At 49.2% G+C, this 21,090-nt stretch overlaps 1 protein-coding gene across 1 annotated transcript in view; it reads left to right on the forward strand.

The window, feature by feature from the left end:
* Positions 1-15,190, forward strand: part of ptpn11a (protein tyrosine phosphatase non-receptor type 11a) — a 76,949-nt gene extending 61,759 nt beyond the window's left edge. The window contains exons 14-16 of the mRNA XM_072482750.1: positions 447-562; positions 9,968-10,069; positions 11,677-15,190. Of these exons, the coding sequence (XP_072338851.1) occupies positions 447-562; positions 9,968-10,037 (186 nt within the window). The 3' untranslated portion in view covers positions 10,038-10,069; positions 11,677-15,190. The remainder of the gene's footprint in view (positions 1-446; positions 563-9,967; positions 10,070-11,676) is intronic.
* Positions 15,191-21,090: the final 5,900 nt, after the last annotated feature.

Consider the following 21,090-nt stretch of genomic DNA (forward strand, 5'->3'; position numbering starts at 1 on the left):
TGTTAGACTATCCAGGAATGAAGCCAGGAAACACTTCCACACGTAGAGGTTTGGAACTCTCTTCCACAAACAGTAATTGAAGCTGGATCAATTGTTGATTTTAAATCTGAGGTGGATAGACTTTTGTTAACCAAAGGTATTAAGGGATAGGGAACAAAATTGTTTATATGGAGACAATCATGGATCAGCCATGATTTAATTGAATTGTGGAACAGGGATTACCTGAATGTTCCAAAGCTTGGGTATAGTATATTTGAGGAGCTCTGCAGCAGGGAGAATGTAGAATACACTTTGCATTTGTGACAAAGGGAGGAGAGGGCTGTTCTGTTTTTTCTAAAGGGGAAAGATCAAAAAGACGATATAACTCTTTCCCAAACTAACTCAAGTCTGTATTTGAACAAATTCCTGTGTCGGGCATGAAACATTAACGTCCCTGTCTCTTCCAGAAAAGCAAGATAAAAGGCCGTGAATACACAAACATCAAATATTCCTTATCAGACCTGACGTGTGGAGGAGATCAGAGTCCTTTCCCACCCTGCACACCCAACCCAGCATGTACAGAGTAAGTTCATCCATTTTGCATGATTTTACAATATATCCAGTCTTATAAGGGTGTAATTCAGGCATGTCTTAATTCTTTGCTCCCCTAGTTATATAAGATTGGCTAGTGATTGAAGTTAGTGGTTTATTTTAACTCTGACTTGAGCTTGAATGCAGCACAGAGATGGAAATGTCTCCTCTGCGCCGGCCGCCGGGACCCTCTGCTCCGGCCGTCGGGACCCTCTGCTCCGGCCGTCGGGACCCTCTGCTCCGGCCGTCGGGACCCTCTGCTCCGGCCATCAGGGCCCTCTGCCGCGGCCGCCGGGGCCCTCTGCGCCGGCCGCCGGGGCCCTCTGCGCCGGCCGCCGAGCCCTCTGCGCAGGCCGCCGAGCCCTCTGCGCAGGCCGCCGGGACCCTCTGCCGCGGCCGCCGGGGCCCTCTGCGATGGCCATCAGGGCCCTCTGCGCCGGCCGCCGGGGCCCTCTGCGCCGGCCGCCGGGGCCCTCTGCGCCGGCCGCCGAGCCCTCTGCGCAGGCCGCCGGGACCCTCTGCCGCGGCCGCCGGGGCCCTCTGCGATGGCCTCTGCACTGGCTGCCGGCGCCCTCTGCACTGCCTGCTGGCACCCTCTGCACTGGCCTCTGCACTGGCTGCCGGCGCCCTCTGCACTGGCTGCCGGCGCCCTCTGCGCTGCCTCTGCACTGGCTGCTGGCGCCCTCTGCACTGGCCTCTGCGCCGGCTGCCGGGGCCCTCTGCGCCGCCTGCCGGCGCCCTCTGCACTGGGCGCCGGCGCCCTCTGCACTGGCCTCTGCGCTGGCTGCCGGGGCCCTCTGCACTGGCTGCCGGCGCCCTCTGCACTGGCCTCTGCACTGGCTGCCGGCGCCCTCTGCACTGGCCTCTGCGCCGGCTGCCAGGGCCCTCTGCGCCGCCTGCCGGCGCCCTCTGCGCCGCCTGCCGGCGCCCTCTGCGCCGCCTGCCGGCGCCCTCTGCGCCGCCTGCCGGCGCCCTCTGCGCTGGCTGCCGGCGCCCTCTGCGCTGGCTGCCGGCGCCCTCTGCGCTGGCTGCCGGCGCCCTCTGCGCTGGCTGCCGGCGCCCTCTGCGCTGGCTGCCGGGGCCCTCTGCGCTGGCTGCCGGGGCCCTCTGCGCTGGCTGCCGGGGCCCTCTGCACTGGCTGCCGGGGCCCTCTGCACTGGCTGCCGGGGCCCTCTGCACTGGCTGCCGGGGCCCTCTGCACTGGCTGCCGGGGCCCTCTGCACTGGCTGCCGGGACCCTCTGCACTGGGCGCCGGCGCCCTCTGCACTGGCCTCTGCGCTGGCTGCCGGGGCCCTCTGCACTGGCTGCCGGCGCCCTCTGCACTGGCCTCTGCACTGGCTGCCGGTGCCCTCTGCACTGGCCTCTGCGCCGGCTGCCAGGGCCCTCTGCGCCGCCTGCCGGCGCCCTCTGCGCCGGCTGCCGGGGCCCTCTGCGCCGGCCGCCGGGGCCCTCTGCGCCGGCCGCCGGGGCCCTCTGCGCCGGCCGCCGGGGCCCTCTGCGCCGGCCGCCGGGGCCCTCTGCGCCGGCCGCCGGGGCCCTCTGCGCCGGCCGCCGGGGCCCTCTGCGCCGGCCGCCGGGGCCCTCTGCGCCGGCCGCCGGGGCCCTCTGCGCCGGCCGCCGGGGCCCTCTGCGCCGGCCGCCGGGGCCCTCTGCGCCGGCCGCCGGGGCCCTCTGCGCCGGCCGCCGGGGCCCTCTGCGCCGGCCGCCGGGGCCCTCTCCTCCGGCCGCCGGGGCCCTCTGCGCTGGCTGCCGGCGCCCTCTGCGCTGGCCGCCGGGGCCCTCTGCGCTGGCCGCCGGGGCCCTCTGCTCCGGCCGCCGGGGCCCTCTGCTCCGGCCGCCGGGGCCCTCTCCTCCGGCCGCCGGGGCCCTCTGCGCTGGCCTCTGCGCCGGCCGCCGGGGCCCTCTGCGCCGGCCGCCGGGGCCCTCCGCGCCGGCCGCCGGGGCCCTCCGCGCCGGCCGCCGGGGCCCTCCGCGCCGGCCGCCGGGGCCCTCCGCGCCGGCCGCCGCACTGGCTGCCGGGGCCCAAAGTGTAATTATTTTAAGGTTATAAATTATAATGAAGGTAGGACAAATGCAATGTCATGTGATGCAGTGTGAGGTCCTTTTCAGAGGTTGAGGCAAAATAAAAGGAGCTTTACTCTGTTAGGCAGGTATATTTAGGGTGGTGGAGTTACTTCCCGCCAGTAACTCATCCTAGGATCGTTAATTGGCTGGAGACAGGACTTGCACCCCTCATTCAGGAGCAAACTCTGCATCAGAGAGTTGCCGGTAAAGCTGGGCTTAATCTGGGGCGGGGGGGGGGAATGCCCGATGTGGAATGGAGACCATTAAAGGAGGATTGCTCCCCACTCCGAACCTTCCCCTTCCAGCCTGAAATTGAGGTTGGGTGACAAATTACCTTTAAAGTGGTTGTTGACTGCCCACTTAAGGCCATCAATTGGGACTAGGGAGTGTGGGCAGCATAGGCTTCGCCTGTCCCAATGTCAAATTATGGGCAGTGGGGAGGACATCAGGGGAATTTTATGGTTTCTCCACCTCCAGTGGGGCAGTGTAAAATTCAACTCAGTATTGTAGTATGTATTCAATACATATAGTAGCACAGTGGTTAGCACTGTTGCTTCATAGCTCCAGGGTCCCAGGTTTGATTCCCGGCTTAGGTCACTGTCTGCGGACTTTCTCCCCGCTTCTGCGTAGGTTTCCTGCGGGTGCTCCGGTTTACTCCCATAGTCCAAAGATGTGGAGGTTAGGTAGATTGTCCATGCTAAATTACCCTTCGTGTCCAAAAAGGTTAGGTGGGTTTACGGGGATGGGATGGGCTTAAGTGGAGTGCTCTTTCCAAGGGCTGGTTCAAACTCGATGGGCCGAATGGCCTCCTTCTACACTGTAAGTTCTATGATTTATGTATCGCAAATAAAGACATGTATTCAATCAATTTATGCTAAGGGTATTCAAATATTCATGTGGGAGACCATCTGCATTTGTTGGTGCACTCCTAAAGATTCTCTGTTCTAGCTCCAAAGACCATTGCAATTGCCTAAATTGCTCTCATGCCTGAATATGTGGTATCTCTCCTTGCAGATGAAAGTCCCCTCACCTTGTGAATGCACTCAAAATGTACCCACCTCACCCCCAATCACCACAGTGTACTGTTTGAAAGCCTGTAGTACGAAAATAAAGAGTTCATACATTTCAAAGGAATACATCACATGGGCTGTGGCCAGAGGAGGACCTGCTGACCACAGGGAAAGCAGAGGCACAGCTGAGGAAGGTGAAAGGAGCAGCATATGAGTATGGGGAGAAAGCGAGTAAGATGCTGGTAAGATACCAACTTCGAAGGAGGGAGGCGGCCAGGGAAATTGGGGGAGTTAGGGATAAGGTCCTGAAGGTCAGTAACATGGTCCTGAGCCCGGAAGAGATCAACAAAGTCTTCAAGGAGTTCTACTGCAAGTTGTATGAGTCAGAGCCCCCGGAGGGGAGGGAAGGGATGAAGCAATTTATGGACCGATTGAGGTTCCCAAGGGTGGACGAGGAGCTGGTGGAGGGATTGGGGGCCCAGATTGAGCTGGAGGAGATAGTTAAGGGCTTGGCTAATATGCAGTCGGGCAAGGCCCCGGGACCGGACGGTTACCCTGTAGAATTCTACAAGAAATTCTCTAAGCTGCTGAGCCCACACCTGCTAAGAACATTTAACGAGGCCAAGGAGAGGGGAACCCCCCCCCCCGTCGATGTCGCGGGCTTCAGTCTCACTTATCCTTAAGTGGGACAAGGATCCGTTGCAGGCCGATATCGCTCCTAAATGTAGATGCCAAACTGCTGGCTAAGACCTTGGCCACCAGAATAGAGGACTGTGTCCTGGGGGTGATTGACGAGGATCAGACCGGGTTCGTCAAGGGCAGGCAATTGAACACGAACGTGCGGAGGCTCCTAAACATTATCTTGATGCCCTCAGAAGGAGGGGACATAGAAGTAGTGGCTGCAATGGATGTGGAGAAAGCCTTTGATCATGTGGAATGGGAGCACCTGTGGGAAGCGTTAAGAAGATTTGGATTTGGTGAGGAATACATAGGGTGGGTCAAACTACTGTACCAGGCCCCCGTAGCAAGTGTGTCCACGAACCGACTGAGGTCGGAGTATTTTCTACTGCACCGAGGGACGAGGCAGGGGTGCCCCCTGTCCCCGCTGCTATTTGCCCTGGCAATTGAGCCGTTGGCCATGGCGTTGAGCGCGTCAAGAAACGAGGGGGCTGGTTCGGGGGAGGGGGAGCATCGTGTTTCGCTCTATGCAGACGACCTGCTCCTATATATTTCGGACCCGCTAGAGGGGCTGGGGGAGGTCATGCGGATCCTAAAGGACTCTGGGTGCAAGTTGAACATGGGGAAAAGTGAGCTATTTGTGACCCATATAGGGGCTGGTTTAGCACAGGGTTAAATAGCTGGCTTTTAAAGCAGACCAAGGCAGGCTAGCAGCGTGGTTCGATTCCCGTACCAGCCTCCCCAGACAGGCGCCGGAATGTGGCGACTGGGGACTTTTCACAGTAACTTCATTTGAAGCCGACTTGTGACAATAAGCGATTTTCATTTCATTTTCATTTCATCCATGCTAGGGGCCTGGAGGAGAGACTGGGGGAGCTCCCGCTCAAGAGGGTGGAGAGCAGCTTTCGATACCTGGGTATACAGGTGGCTAGGAATTGGGATGCCCTACACAAGCTCAATCTATCTCGGCTGGTAGAGCAGATGGAGGGAGACTTCAAAAGGTGGGACATGCTCCCCCTTTCCCTGGCGGGATGGGTGCAGACTGTGAAAATGACGATCCTTCCCAGGTTTATGTTCGTCTTCCAGTGCCTTCCCATCTTCATCCCCAAATCCTCCTTCAAGCGGGTGAACAGGATTATCACAGGATTTGTGTGGGCAAACAAGACCCCGCGAGTTAAAAGGCTGTTCTTAGAGTGCAGCCGGGGGGGAGGAGGGCGGGCGCTGGCGAACTTCTGCAGTTATTACTAGGCGGCTAATATAGCGATGATTAGGAAATGGGTAATGGAGGAGGGGGTGGCATGGAAGCGGCTAGAGGCGGCGTCATGCAAGAACACCAGATTAGGGGCACTGATAACGGCACCGCTGCCGTTCTCGCCGGCACGGTACACCACAAGCCCAGTGGTGACAGCGGTACTGAGGATCTGGGGTCAGTGGAGAAGGCACAGGAGGGAGGGAGGGGCCTCAGTCTGGACCCCGATACGGCACAATCATAGATTTGTTCCGGGCAAGATAGACGGAGGATTTCAAAGTTGGCATAGGGCAGGTATCAAAAGGATGGGGGACCTGTTTATAGATGGGACTTTTCCTCGCCTGAAGGCGCTAGAGGAGAAATGTAGTCTGCCCCCGGGGAATGCCTTTAGATACTTCCAAGTCCTCGCTTTTCTGAAGAAACAGGTGGTGGCATTCCCGCTATTACCCTCCCGCAGGATACAGGACAGAGTGGTCTCTGGCATCTGGGTAGGGGAGGGGAAGGTGTCGGACATATACCAAGAACTGCAGGAGGCAGAAGAAGTCTCGGCGGAGGAGCTGAAGGACAAGTGGGAGGAGGAGCTGGATGAAGGCCTGTGGGCTGATGCCCTAGGCAGGGTTAATTCCTCCTCGTATTGTGCCAGGCTTAGCCTAATTCAGTTTAAGGTGGTACATCGGGCACACATGACGACAGCGAGAATGAGCAAGTTCTTTGGGGTGGAGGACAGCTGTGCGAGATGCTCAGGGAGCCCAGCAAACCATGTCCATATGTTCTGGGCATGCCCGGCGCTTACAGAATTCTGGCAGGGCTTTGCAAAGGTTATGTTCAAGGTCTTGGACGCTCGGGTAAAGCCGAGTCCGGAGATTGCGATATTTGGGGTGTCGGAAGATCCGGGAGTGCAGGAAGCGAAGGAGGCCGACGTCCTGGCCTTTGCCTCCCTGGTAGCCTGAAGACGGATCTTGTTAATGTGGAGGGACTCGAAGCCCCCGAGTGTAGAGACCTGGGTTAGTGACACGGCTGGGTTTCTCAGTCTCGAGATGATAAAGTTTGCCTTGAGAGGGTCCTTGCTGGGGTTCTCCCGGCGGTGGCAGCCGTTCCCTGACTTTCTGGCAGAACGTTGAAAGGTCAGCAGCAGCAGCAATCCGAACTGTGTATGGAATGTGTACTCTTCCTTTGTAAATGGACTATAACCACCTGTTTGTTAAATTTTCTCCTTTTTGTTATTGATTGTGTAAAATTTTGTTTAATAAAAACAATTTTTAAAAAATTTTAAAAAGTGGAGGTGAATGATTTTGGTTCCTGTGGTATTTGATTGGGAGAGATAGAAAGCTAAGATAGTGTCAGTGGATTTATGTAATTCAGGAAAGTAGCTTTATGTTGAATTGAGTTTTGATTTGGACAACTAGGCACCAAGACCTTGCCATTCATGTAGGAAGAGCCTAGAGGATTTGGTTCATTCATGACAGCATAGCAAACAAAGGCTTTTAGTACTAAAGAAGCTCAACACCATCCAGGACAAAGCAGCCCTCTTGATTGCTCACCCTTCCACAAACATTCAAACCCTCCACCACCGACGGGACAGTGGCAGCCGTGTGTGCCATCTACAAGGTTCCATAGATAACACCTTCCAAACCCACGGCCAATACCACCTAGAAGGACAAGAGCAGCAGTTACCTGGGAACTCCACCACCTGGAGGTTCCCCTCCAAGTCACTCACTACCCTGACTTGGAAATATATCGCCGTTCCTTCACTGTCACTGGGACAACATCCTGGAACTCCCTCCCTAACAGCACAGTGGGTGTACCTACACCTTGGACTTCAGCGATTCAAAAAGGCAACTCACCACCACCTTCTGATGGGCAACTAGTTAGGGCAATAATCAGCATTTAAATGGATTTTATAAAAAGGTTGTAAATACCTGTGTGCAGTAATTCTTCAATTAAAGTAATGTTACCGGATATTAGAAGTGGTCTCCATAGCTGAGAAACCCAATTATTAATGTATGTTTGACACTGCTATTAGGCCGAGTAGCACTGGTATCTATCTTACCTTTCTTGAGACTGGAAGTGTATATGCTTCACTGAACCCAGCCAGGTCATCTTTGGCTATAATGGTCTTATTATTTAATGAGGATTAAACAATGAGACCTTTTGGTTCTAACATGTATGCACAATCAAAAATATATTGGTCCAGGATTTTCTGTTAAAATAACTGCAAGGGTAATGACTCTCTGTTATTTATGGGTAAATTTTATAGCACCTTAAGGCAAGGAGCAGACGTGAATATCTAGAGGTTGGTGCTGAGTTGCACTGCATAACTGTTAGCTTTGCGAGAACATCATCTTGCCCTCCACCTTGTCGTTTTCCCTCCCCTGAAATTTGTTGATTTGCCCATTAAACTTGCAGCAGAAAGTTAAGTCTCATCATAAGTGTAATTGTCCTTTTTAATGACGTGATAAGTGTTATTCGCTGCCAAGCAACATCATTGGCGTGATAAATTACAAGTGCGGGGTCTCAATCCTTCAGGTTTTAAATTTATGGTGAAGGTTGTAAAAATGTTTGTTTCTTTATTGTCTTTCTCTCTGTCAATCTAATCCAAGAGAAGTAGGGAGAGAAAATAACTATTGAGTTTGCCCCCTTTTTAATTCATCATCCTCCTCTGAGCTTTTTGTGTTTATTCCCCAATTGATTATGGAGATACGCTATTGATTGAAATTTCAGATTCCCTATTACTTTTGCTGCACAGCTCACACTTGCAGCAACCTTGTATGCAAAACTATTTAGAGCTGAAAGGTACAGGGCAGGGGGAAGGCTGACAAATGGCAGCTTCCATCAGATGCCTGTTGAAGAAAATTTTGACCCTTTTATATCCTTGGCATGTATGAAGATAGCAATCGATTTTGGGTTGGTTTAAGCTTTAAAATCGTTACCTGCACTGACAGTGGATATTGCGTTGGGGGTGAGTAATGATGCTGCAGGGATATAATAAATATCACTAGAGAACTGTATCACTTGGGTGAGACCACTTTTATTTAATCACTTTAGGTCTCCTGTCTGTATTTGGTTTAAAATGCTTTATTTAGGTTGATTTTCTACAGCATGTGGATGACGGGTAATTATTTGTACTTGATTGAAACATGTAATCGGTAGTGTGACTCCACAGGGAGTGCACTCCCATTGTTGTTCTCATGAGATGAGAAATTCCCATCATACGAGCAGCACTTTCCTGCTGATTAGACTCTCACTAATGCGAGTTGGGGTGAAGTAGTAAATTGTGGCCTTGAATGCATTCACTGAATGCTCTATTTGGGGAAAATGTTGGGAGCAAAATTGGAATGCTTTTTAATGGAAATGTTTGGTGGTATCATATTTTGTTAACGCACTGCAATATTGTTTGTCTGGGGGTTCTTGAAAATGATACCTGGTTGTGTTCTCTTACTAGCAACATGCTATAATCCTTTTTTCTTTAAATATTCGATTTAAAACAGTGTTATTGTTATGAAAACTGCAATAATAACACCGGTACAAAGTTAATATTGTTATAATTTAGTGCCACAATGTTGAGATGGCTACTTTGCAATATTACTGTGCAAGATGGCAATGCATTTAACACCACAGGAATACAGAATAAATATTAATGTTACCAGCGGTCAGGAATGCATTAATGGATTAAGTTGTGATACGGTGGCAATGAGTTAGCTTTCCACTTCGTAACCACATGCTGAAATTAGAATGCGGAGTTCCTGAATCAGTTTTCAATCTCTCTCTCTCTCTCTCTCTCTCTCTCTCTCCTCTCTCTCTCTCTCTCTCTCCCTCTCTCTCTCTCTCTCTCTTCCCCCCCCCCCACCACCTCTCACGTGAGAATACTGTTTTCTCCGGAGTATGTCACCCATTACAGATAATATCTGCTGTATATGACAGTTAGTAGTGTTTATGTAGTTTTTTCTGGGATAAAGTGCAGCTCCTGCATGGAGTGCAGGGACAAGCCACAAGTATAAAAAATCTGTTGCTACCAATCTAGACAGAGCTGGAGTTGAGAGAAATTGTTAGTTTAGTGTTGGGGTATGGAGTAAGTGAGAATAACAGTTGGGATTCAATGAACCCTCTGTTTAGAGGGAGATGGGTCGTAAGATGCTGTGGCAGGGCACGCGCAGCAATGATCAGCGATTGGTTACAGTAGTTAAAAGCAAATTACTGCGGATGCTGGAATCTGAATCAAAAACAGAAAATACTGCACAATCTTAGCCGGTCTGACCACCTCTATAGAGAGAAAAGGGAGCTAATGTTTTGAATCCGGATGACTCTTTGTCAAAGCTCACAGTAGTGAAAGCTATAGTAGTGTTGTGTACACATTCAGTGATAAACACATTTTACTCAACATTGTCTTCTGATGCAGACTGAAAGATGAGGGTGGCCGTATCTATGAAAATGTTGGCTTGATGCAGGCACAAAAGGGCCATAGATGAGATAATGTCAGTGTTTGGAACATAATAGAAAGGTAAGATTTATACTTATCATCTTGGTTGATTTGTTGACTAGCCTTTCGAACCTCCTGACATGGGTGCCCCCAAAGTGGGGTAGAGGTTACACCGACATACAAAACCGTCAACTTTCGCAATGTTAAAATGTTTCCTTCATTTATAAAGTACTGACTCCTTGACTGGGCTACAGATCCTCAGGCAGGATGAGCCACTATCACCTCTCTGCCACTCCTCACCTGAGGAAGGAGCAGCGCTCCGAAACCTAGTGATTCGAAACAAACTTGTTGGACTTTAACCCGGTGTTGTAAGACTTCTTACTGTGCTCACCCCAGTCCAACGCTGACATCTCCACATCACGTTTCCCATGATGTGGGACATCAAACTTGACCCTAACCCTGTGCTCTTCTGACGTCCACATGTGAGCATTTTCCGTAAAATGTAATTGGAAACTGATACGGAGCAGGAACCTTGTCTGTTTACTCCCTTTCTAAGCCTGGATCAATTATACAGCTGTATTCGCTATCTAGCTGAGAGGAGCTAATTTGGCAGATACAACCTCCAAAGAGACCGATAGCTTTAAAAACAGAGAATTCACTTCCCAGTGACCAATTTAAAGAAATTAATAACACTAATAATCACTTATTGTCACAAGTTGGCTTCAATTAAGTTACTGTCAAAAGTCCAAATTACAACAAGGATTCAAGTTTTAAGACTTTTACTGTAACAACTAAACATTACATAGCAAGGAACTAATAATCTACACCACAGAAAAGTTGATCTTTATCAATGTTTTAACACAACCGATAACCCTCGCCACATACATATACATTATAACAAACATGCTGTCTACAACATTACAGCCTTTCTAGGGAACAATCCAAAGCCACTCATGTCTTCCTATTTCACTGAGTCATAATGTTGAGTGACTATCAAAAACCACTTCCCTCATTTTCCAAACTGATTAGCAAAATAAGATTCGCTCTGGTGATAATATTTCATAGAATCATAGAATTTACAGTGCAGAAGGAGGCCATTCGGCCCATCGAGTCTGCACCGGCCCTTGTAAAGAGCACCCTACTTAAGCCCACACTTCCACCCTATCCCAGTAACCCCACCTAACCTTCTTGGGCAGCAAGGGCAATTTAGCATGGCTAATCCACCTAACAGCACATCTTTGAACTGTGGGAGGAAACCGCAGCACCCGGAGGAAACCCACACAGACACTGGGAGAACGTGCAAACTCCGCACAGACAGTGACCCAAGCTGGGGATCAAACCTGGGACCCTGGCGCTTTGAAGAAACTGTGCTAACCACTGTGCTACCGTGCCAGCCTTGCCAGGGCAACTCCTCCAGCAGCTTCTCTCTGTTGACCACAGCAGCCTTCTGTGAGACCTCTCTCCGTCTCCCCTTTTCTAAGACCTAAAACCGTACAGAGCTAAAGTCTGAAAGCCCAGCTGCTTGAATATTTTACACTTTACTTCCAGTAAGTCTCACACTTTCTCTCTCTTCAACTGTATTCCGTTATCGGGTATGTGCTTAATTAAAATCGGTTCCACGTTTCCAACACATCCAGAGGCTTGTTAAAAAATTATTTTGAATTGATTTTCTTTTTTCTCTCCCTCAGGAACAAGTGAGGTAGCTGTGAAAAGCAGAGGCGAAGTGAAAACACGTCAGGTGTGAGTGGAATGAAAAACGACTGTCAAAGACTTAGTCCAGAGTATTGTGGAATTTATTTTCTCTTTCTCCACACCCCCCCCCCCCCTTCATTTAAACACTAAATGTGAACAGTAAACACCCCCCGTTTGTCTGCAAACACATTCTCTGTGCTAGAAAATGAAGCTTCACCCATACTTTATGCATCATTTGCATTTCTTTTTGGTATTTTACTGACGTGAAACCCAAGTGCCTTTTTACAGTCACGGCCTCTCTGCAGTCATTCTCACTTCACGTACTTGAACTCATTTTAATTCTCTTTGTTTAAATGCAGAATAGTTAGGAACCCAGTGAGATTGAGTAGAAAATCGAGCATTAATGTGGACCTTGAAAGAATAGTTTGCTTTTCGCTACAAGTCCCGCGACATTGACGTAGACCACGAGAGTGTTATGTGTTGTACATTTGCCTTTCCTTGTTTTTATTAACGGCCTAAAAAGAGGGATTGTTGGAATTTGCACACGGGATTTTCCCCTCTCTTTCCTCCTCCTCCCTGTTAAGTTGCTGGAAGTATTGAGGCTTTTTAAAACTTGGCTGAAAGCGATTCACTGGCCGTAGCCTCACTGTTAGGGTCAGTACTGTGTTGGAGTTTAGACGTGTGCTGCCCCACACAATGTGTGTTGTTTCACATTAGACGTTTTAAAAAATTCATTTTCATTCTGTGCCAACAGGATTGCCCTCCCCTCTCTGGTAATAATGAGAGAATTCAGCAGCCCCAGTCCAGTTGAGTTCTGATGAACATAAGTAGGACCTTCTCTTCAGGGAACTTGACACTCAAGTAGGGGGGTTTGGGGTTCCATTTATATCCCTCAAAGCCACACCTATAGATGACCAATTTGACTGTCTTTGCCCTATAACAATTCACTCTTGTTAGTACTCCGAGTAAGGCAAGTTGTAGGTCTAGGTCCTGTAAAAGATCTCGAGCCAGAAACAAGTGATCTTCCTCTGCCATGCCTGTCGATGTCTGCCTACATGCTCCCACCTCCAAACCTGCCTCCCCGCAGCTCTGTTTTCCTGACTTTCTCTCCATTTGGTATCGATTACAATATGTGCACGTTCCACATAAGAGAAATGAGTCAGAAAAAGACTTGAGTACTATTTTGGTTTGAATACATGTGTAAATTTAGATGTCACTTTCTGTGCACTTTTATATGAAACTCTCTACTTTCAAATCCTCCGCAGTGCACAAATTAACACATGTTCAATAGCAGGGCAGATGAATTTCTAGTGTTCAAGGAGATAATGGACTAGGTGAATATACTTTGGAAACTAGATCCCTTGTACACGATACAACATTGCTTGGTGTTTTCTTGAAACCTGGCAAAGGCAAGGTGCATATCTCTACGCTCCCCCTTCTCGGGTAGCTTGTAGCACTGCAAAGGTCCACCAGAACTCAATACAAGAAAAAAAGGGAATCAAGACACCATTTTGTCCCATTTCAGGAAAGGTGAGGGATGGAAATCAGGACGAGAAAGAGTGGAACAGCAGAGGTGAATAGACCAACATCCTTGACCTCTGCGTGTCTATTTCTTACAACACTGGCCTTTATTCCAAGTTACAAATATGCAAATGGGTGCATTCCTGACCAAAGCTATCCTGGGTCTCCTGCAACCATGTTTGGGCAGAGGTGGTGCTGCCTTCCCCTCTTTCCCTTGCTGCTCCTTCCTGAACAGAGAACCAGCGTGCCAATAAGCCATATTCCAGACACACAAGCTTCGGATAAAAACAATGCTGGCAGAATCTGTGGAGAGAGAAACAATTACATTAAAAGTCGAATATGACTCTTCAGAAGCTACTGCAGCAGATTTAAGGTTTTGGGATGAATGGGACAAAATGGTAGTGGGTAACGTACTTGACCAGACCATGTTAAATCTGACGTAGCTCAAGTAACCTTGAGGGAGCATGTGGGTGCCTTCTAAGAGAGCCTTTGGACATCGTCCACTTTCCACTTCTGTGTGGGAAAGGATTAAATGGGCATGCTAAAACTGCTAGATTCACTAATAGTGCAGGTGCCTAACTCTATAAACCACTATTGGCCTGGGCTAGAAGAAAAATGGATCAGGAACGAGCCCAAGCACATGATTAAGTAGTGTTGCCATAGAGTGATGTATAAGCCAATTTTCCAATGTGCAAATAATACTTTTGAACCACAGTGCAAGTGTTTTCGTCTGCGTGCCAAATCTTATTAGGTAAATTGACAGGCCGCACGAGTTCGGTTCCACCTATCCCACCCTCTGCTGGTAGCATTCTGCAGGCAGCTTGCCCCCAGTGATGCCTGTGACCTGGATCGTATTCCTGTGAGGCTGCTGTATCAGCCTGCAACTAAATACATTGAGGGTATCAAAATAATTTTAAAATATGATTCTAAATATTAGCTTCTGCAGTGAACTCAACTGAGTCCCATCTTCCCCAAAGCAGTTTATGTGAAAGTATTCAGATGTGTAAAATGTGACCATGAATTCAGTTGTATTCAGTGACTGGAGATGTTTGGAGGATTTTATGCTTGAATCAGGATTTTGTGATTTTTGTGTCATTATCAATCCTTTATTTCCTCCTGCCCTCCTAATTCCACACCACCTGTGACTGACTGGCCTAAGGGCGGGGTTGTATCCTGCTCCCAGGATCCTACCATTAGCCAAGCTGCGAGAAGCCACATGAGAGCATCCCGGCAATGAGTACCTTTCCTCGTGGCTGTCGCTTCCTTGCCTCTTGTCGACGTGGAGGATTCTGGCCTATGCTCCATTTCCTTGTACTAACACGCCAGACATTGGGAAGTCCTGGCCTGGGAATGAATCCACATTGCCCAGCTGATCCATGTTGATGCTCTTAACGCACGCGACCATTACATAGCTACTTCATGTTTTATAGCTGAGCATTAATTGGGGTGTCTTCATTAGTTTGGAATTCTGCACTTGGTTCATGAATGTGTTTATCTGGAGCCGACTATCTTGTTAATGAGCTTTCAACTTCACAACACTTAAATCTCAATAGATAATATAAAAAGAAGCGGGGGCGAATTAACTTTAGAAAGTCCCGGATGTTACCAGTTGGCCTTTTAATGTGAATTGGATTGCTCTAATGCTTCAGATTATTACATGGGCTGTTTGTTCACCTGCGGAATCACAAATGGAATAACCCATTGTAGGTGATCAGAATAATGGTGCAATGACTATAAGTGACATCTGCTTTTTATTATCCATCCAATAATTTCACATTTTGTCAAAGTACATGCCATTCAGATGTCTAGTTTATGTACAGACACCGTAAATGATTTTCCTATATTTATAAAGTATATATGGGTGGTAGTCGATTACTTTTTTGTTTGCTAGTCATGCTGTGATTTTAAAGCTCCATAAGCTGATATCAGAGTATAAATGTATTTGTAATGTACCAGATCGAAAATTAGAAATAAAGTCATTTTATATAAGCTGAGTATCTGTTTCTCATTTGTTTTTCTCTCCCTGCTCTTTCTGGAGTTGCTGTCCAGTAAGCAAAGACCCGTGTGGGCTGATAATATTCTGTGATACACGTGCACGTGAAGTTATCCTCAAACCTACAGCCATATAAGTTTGAATTTAGGTTGGCAAAAAACTGCCATTTACCTCCAACAAACAAGAAAAGCCCCTCCAGCTGCATATAGAACATACAGTGCAGAAGGAGGCCATTCGGCCCATCGAGTCTGCCCCGACCCACTTAAACCCTCACTTCCAACCCATCCCAATAACCCCTCCTAACCATCTTCCTGCCACTCATTGTTAGATTAGAGACTCTTTGCAAATTCTACTGATTCTGTCCCAGAACCTAATGTAAAACCGCTTACTTGCTTGAGTAAACATCCTCGTAAGCATTTGAAAGCAAAACTTGGCAATGCCTAACCAATGGTTTTTCATCTCCGCTTCTCGATTGCAGGATCATCTTAGGATAAATACAATGATATTGCATTTGAGTCATTTGACACCATCCTAGCCCTCAGAACAGGTAGGGTTCTTGAGACGTGCCCGAGGAAGTGTTAACCGCTGTGTGTATTACAAGTTAATAAATTCATGGACTCAGTTGGGGAGAAAATAAATTGCCTTTCAATTCCAGGTAAATTGAGACTGACTTATCCATGAGTCCTCTTATGTTTGTATTTCTGAATTGTTTTTCATTTTAGCAAATAACCCAACAAAGCCACATACAGGAGTACGGAGGAGGACAGGAAAACAGCAATATGGCTGACTCAGTGCAATCATTAGGCTCAACGTAGCACCTCTAAATGCACCATCAGAGAACAAGGGAGAAAATAAAGCCATGAAACATGGTAAAAAGGTGCATATCTTCCCAAGGGGCAATTGCTCACAACGCCTACAGGATTTCAGGATAAGTTCTTTGTGCCATGTTCTTGAGCACACTTGTACATATCTCCCTTAACTCCAGCATCACCAGAGGCACCAATGATACGGTAACCATTTCCCCTCGCATACCAGACCTGTCTGTACCCCTGCAGGAGCCCCACCATAACAAAACACAAAAGAACATTTGCAAAAACCCCATTTCTAAAGGGATATCTTACGTCTACCACAAAACGCAGCATAACCCCAACCTCTGGTACAGTACTGACCAATGATCGTTCCACACATTTATACATAGGGGACCAGCAGCTATTGATTTGGATAATGGTATGGTCAGCGCCTCGAGGCTTTTGACAAGGTCCAGCATAAAAGATTAATGTGTAAAATTAAAGCACATGGGATTGGGGGCAGTGTATTGAGATTGATAGAAAACTGACTGGCAGACAGGAAACAAAGAGTATGAATTACTGGGTCTTTTTTTAATTTGTAGCCAGCGACCAGTGGGGTACCACAGGGACCAGTGCTAGGACCCCAGCTATTCGCAATATATATTAATGATTTAGAGATGGGAGCGAAATGTCAGGTGCTGGATCCTCCGCCGACGGGATGCTCCATTTTGCCGGCAACCTGAGCGTTTTCCGACGACGAGGGGCTGCCACACAATGGGAAACCCCATTGACCAGCCGGCGTAACTTAGCATCCCGCCAGCGGAGTGAAACGGAAATACGGCGCGGTGGCGAATCCAGCTCCATATCTCCAAATTTGCACATAACACCAACTTGGGTGGGAGGATGAGCTGTGAGGAGGATGCAGAGATAGATCCTTCAGTGTGATTTGGACAAATTGAGTGAGTGGGCAAATGCATGGCAGATGCAGTATAACTTGGATAAATGTGAGGTTATCCACGGTGATAGCAAAAACAAGGCAGATTATTATCTGAATGGCCATAAATTAGGAGAGGGGAACGTGCAACGAGACCTGGGTGTCCTCTTACATCAGTCACTGTAGGTAAGCATGCAGGTACAGCAGGCGGTAAAGAAGGCAAATGGCATGCTGGTCTTCATTGCAAGAGGATTAGAGTACAGAAGCGGGGATGTCTTGCTGCAATTATATAGGGCCTAGGTGAGGCCACACCTGGAATATTGTGTGCAGGTTTGGTGGTCTTATCTGAGGAAGGATGTTCTAGTTATAAAGGGAATGCAGCAATGGTTTGCCAGACTGATTCCTGAGATGGCAGGACTAACACACAAGGAGAGATTGAATCGGTTAGGATTTTGTTTGCTGGAGTTCAGAAGAATGAGGGGGGATCTCATCGAAACTATGTAATTCTAACAGGACTGGACAGGGTAGATGCAGGGAGGATGTTCCTGATGGTGGGTGTGTCCCGAACCAGGGGTCACAGTCTGAGGATACGGGGTGGACCATTTAGGGCAGATGAATAATTTCTTCACCCAGAGAGTGGTGAGCCTGTGGAATTTGTTACCACAGGAAGTAGTTGAGTCCAAAGCATTGTATGGTTTCAATAAGCAGTTAGTTATAGCACTTAGGGCGAAGGGGATCAAAGGATATGGGGGAAAAGCAGGATTAGGCTATTGAGCTGGATGATCAGCCATGATCATAATGGATAATGGAGTGGGCTTTAAGGGCTGAATGGCCTCCTCCTGCTCCTATTTTTCTATGTTTCTCCCAATAACCTAATAGAGACAGGATTTTAAAAAGGGGAAACCACTAGGGCAGAGGAACTCAGGATAAGGAGGACCAGCATACAACCATAGGTCCGTACTCCCAGTGTGCGCACACCACCATATGATGAAGAAGAGAAAAGGCTGCTCTGGAAGTGTAAACGTCTTTAGGTGCGACGGGCAGCTTGGCGCAGGCTTGGAGGGCCGAAGGCCTATTCCTGTGCTGAACTTTTCTTTGTTCTTTATTCAGACAAAGTAACATCCCAACCATAATGTGGGTAACAGGATATTAACCACAGTACAGGACTTGACTCAATCCCATACCCTTGTGCGCTAAGGAATCCTTTCAGGATCACTAATAAGTGCCTTCGAGAAGGGACGTCCCAAGCATACAAGAGGGTGGGGACCACGGCTGCTTGGTAGTCCATGAGCTTGGTGCTGGATTTGAAGCCTCGGTCTTCGAACACTCTGTTCCTCAGGGGTCCAAAGACTGCACTGGCGCATTGGAGTCGATGTTGGATTTCATTGTTGATATCTGCTCACGCTGAGCGAAGGCTCCGAGACAACCTTTGTTTTCCGGATGTTTAGTCTGAGGCCCATTCTCTCATGCACCAAGGTGAATGCGTCAATGATAGTTTATAGCTTGGCCTCTGAGTGTGCGCACACACGGGCACCTTTTGCGTAGTGCAGCTCAACGACAGAAGTTGGGGTGGTCTTGGATCGGAGGTTGAATAGTTTCCCGCTTGTCCAGCAGGTTAGCTCCACTCCAGCAGGGAGCGTCAGGGTGATGGGGTGGAGGGTTGCTGCACGAAAGATGGAGAAGATTGTTGGTGCGATGACGCAGCCCTGTTTGATCCCAGTTTGCACACGTATTGGGTCAGGTGGTGAGGACCACGGTTTGCATTTCAGTGTGAAGCAGGTGGATTAATTTCTGCGGGCAGCCGTATTTGAGGAGGATGTTCCACAATCCCTTTCGGTTGACAGAGTCGAAGGGCTTTGCGAGTTTGAAGAAGGACGTGGACAGAGGTAGATGCTGCTCCCTGCACTTTTCCTGGATTTGTCGTGCGTGGAAGATCCTGGGCAGAATTCTCCAACAATGGGGCTTTGTCCCCACGACGCTGACGAATCACTCTGGACTTCCGGTTGGGGGTCCACGCATGCGCACGGCGGTGGCGGCCGCCCCACGCGACATGGCGGACCCACACCACGGACTGGCACCAAAAAGATAGCCCCCCCCCCCCCCGAGATTGCGTGCGCCCGCGGACCGGACTGACTCCGCAGGCGCCACTGGCCCTTCCCGACAGACAAAACGTGGTTAGAACCACACCGTCGGGAACTCGGCCAGTTTCCATCAGAGAATCGCCGCAGGGGCTCTGTCAATGGCCCCCGACCCGCACCGTGTAGACCGTGCGTGCGCGAATCGTGCCGATTCTCTGGAGACTGGAGAATCGCGGTGAAGAGGGGGGGGGTCAGCAATGATACCTATTAAAACTGAATAGCTAGCATGCCACTAGAGTAGTTTTACATAATTTACTTTATTAAGGATTGAGAAGAATTATAGGGCGTGTACTGAGTAATCATTATTAACCATTAAATATGTATTTCTAGGACATAGCAGTAATAAGTAATCAAATGGGATTTAGGATAGCTAACTTGACCAAAAGGACGTCACTTCTGATATCCTGTCTGTGGAACAATCCAGGATGCTGGTTCTGTTGTCCTGTTTCTCACAAACAATGAGCACAGGATGCTGAGATTGTACACAGCTGTCAGGAAGAGGATCAATCATGGGTTGCTTGCAATTCTATTGGGTGAAGTTTGAAAATTGCTTGCAATTCTGTTGGATAAGTTTAAACATAGCAGCTTCAGGGATTGGATCGCATCCAACTGGGAAGGGCTATTGATTTTTGAAAGTTGTATATGTACTGAGTTTTTGTCTTAGTTCTGTAGAAGGATCTTGGCAGTTATCCAGGTCTTATCTCTCATGTACGTGAATGCAAGCTTGTCGAGAATAAAACCGTCTTTCAGATTGTTGATGTGTCTGCTGCTCTTTGTACTGAGTTGAGCCACGGGAGAAAAGCCCACATGCCAGCCGACTCAATACACAGGCCTTGAAACCGCTCCTACAAGCGGGAGCGGCGTCGAACCGGGTTTCGGGTTTGACGGCCATTCTACGCCCCTGCGCCGATCGCAATTTTGGCACGGAGGCTCGGAGAATCCCGCCCCATATCCATTGTGCCTCTTGATGGGCGGAAGCCAGAATGATAGTCAGAGAGGAGCTCTTCAGCCACCGAAGTCCCCGCTTTACAGCAAAGCCTGATCTCCAGTACTCTTGGATTTCCCTGCCACTGGGCGAAGACCTCACTCCGCTGGGACTGTGTGGTGGAGTGCAATGACCATCCCACGTTAAAAGAATCCATGCACAGGCATTTCCCACCCCACCCACCCAAATGACTTTCGGGACCTGGAACGTCAGGATCCTCATGGACAACAGCAACAGACCTGAATGTCACACCACCATCATAGCCCAGGAACTCCTGCGCCACAACATTGACATCGATGCCCTGGGCAACACACAACTGGCAGGAGAAGGCCAGCTTAAAGAACAAAGTGCCTGATACATCTTCTTCAGGAAAGGCAAACCAGAAGAACGGTTCAACGAACCGCTCTGCGGGGTGAGCGAACGGCTCATGAGCCTACAGCACACCCTGCCCCAGAAACAGTACACCCGAGGTGCCTGTGTCTACGCCCAACCCCTAGCTGCAACGGACAAGCCAAAAGAGACATTCTCCTCTAGCTTCGACCAATCGCTGTCCTGCATCCCAAAGGGAGATGAGCTGATTTTCCTTGGCGACTTCAATGTCAGAGTCGGAAGACATGTAAAACTTTGGAAAGGCGTGTTAGGCAGGCAGGCGTGGGGAAAACAAATGCCAACGGAGTCCTCATCCTGACAAAATGTTAATGATCTGATCATTACACCCTGTTCTGCCAGAGAGATGAGCAGATGACCTCATGGCAACATCCCCACTCCAAGCACTGGCACCTAATAGACTATTATCATCGCCTAAGCAAGGGACCTCAAAAAGGTCCTCATCACCTGCGACATGACCGGAGCCAATGCCTGCTGTACTGACCACCAACTAATCCGCTCTACCATCTCTATCACCCTGACCCCAAACCAGCACAGACAGAAAAACTCTGCCGCAGGACACTCAATGTCGCTGGACTCGAAGACCCTGAGAAGAAAGAGCTCCTCAGTCGGCGCCTCACAGCTAACCTGACGGCAACCAACAAGCCAGAGCCGGAGAATGCCC

The sequence above is a fragment of the Scyliorhinus torazame genome, chromosome 1 (assembly GCF_047496885.1).
Source record: "Scyliorhinus torazame isolate Kashiwa2021f chromosome 1, sScyTor2.1, whole genome shotgun sequence".
Lineage (NCBI taxonomy): Eukaryota > Metazoa > Chordata > Chondrichthyes > Carcharhiniformes > Scyliorhinidae > Scyliorhinus > Scyliorhinus torazame.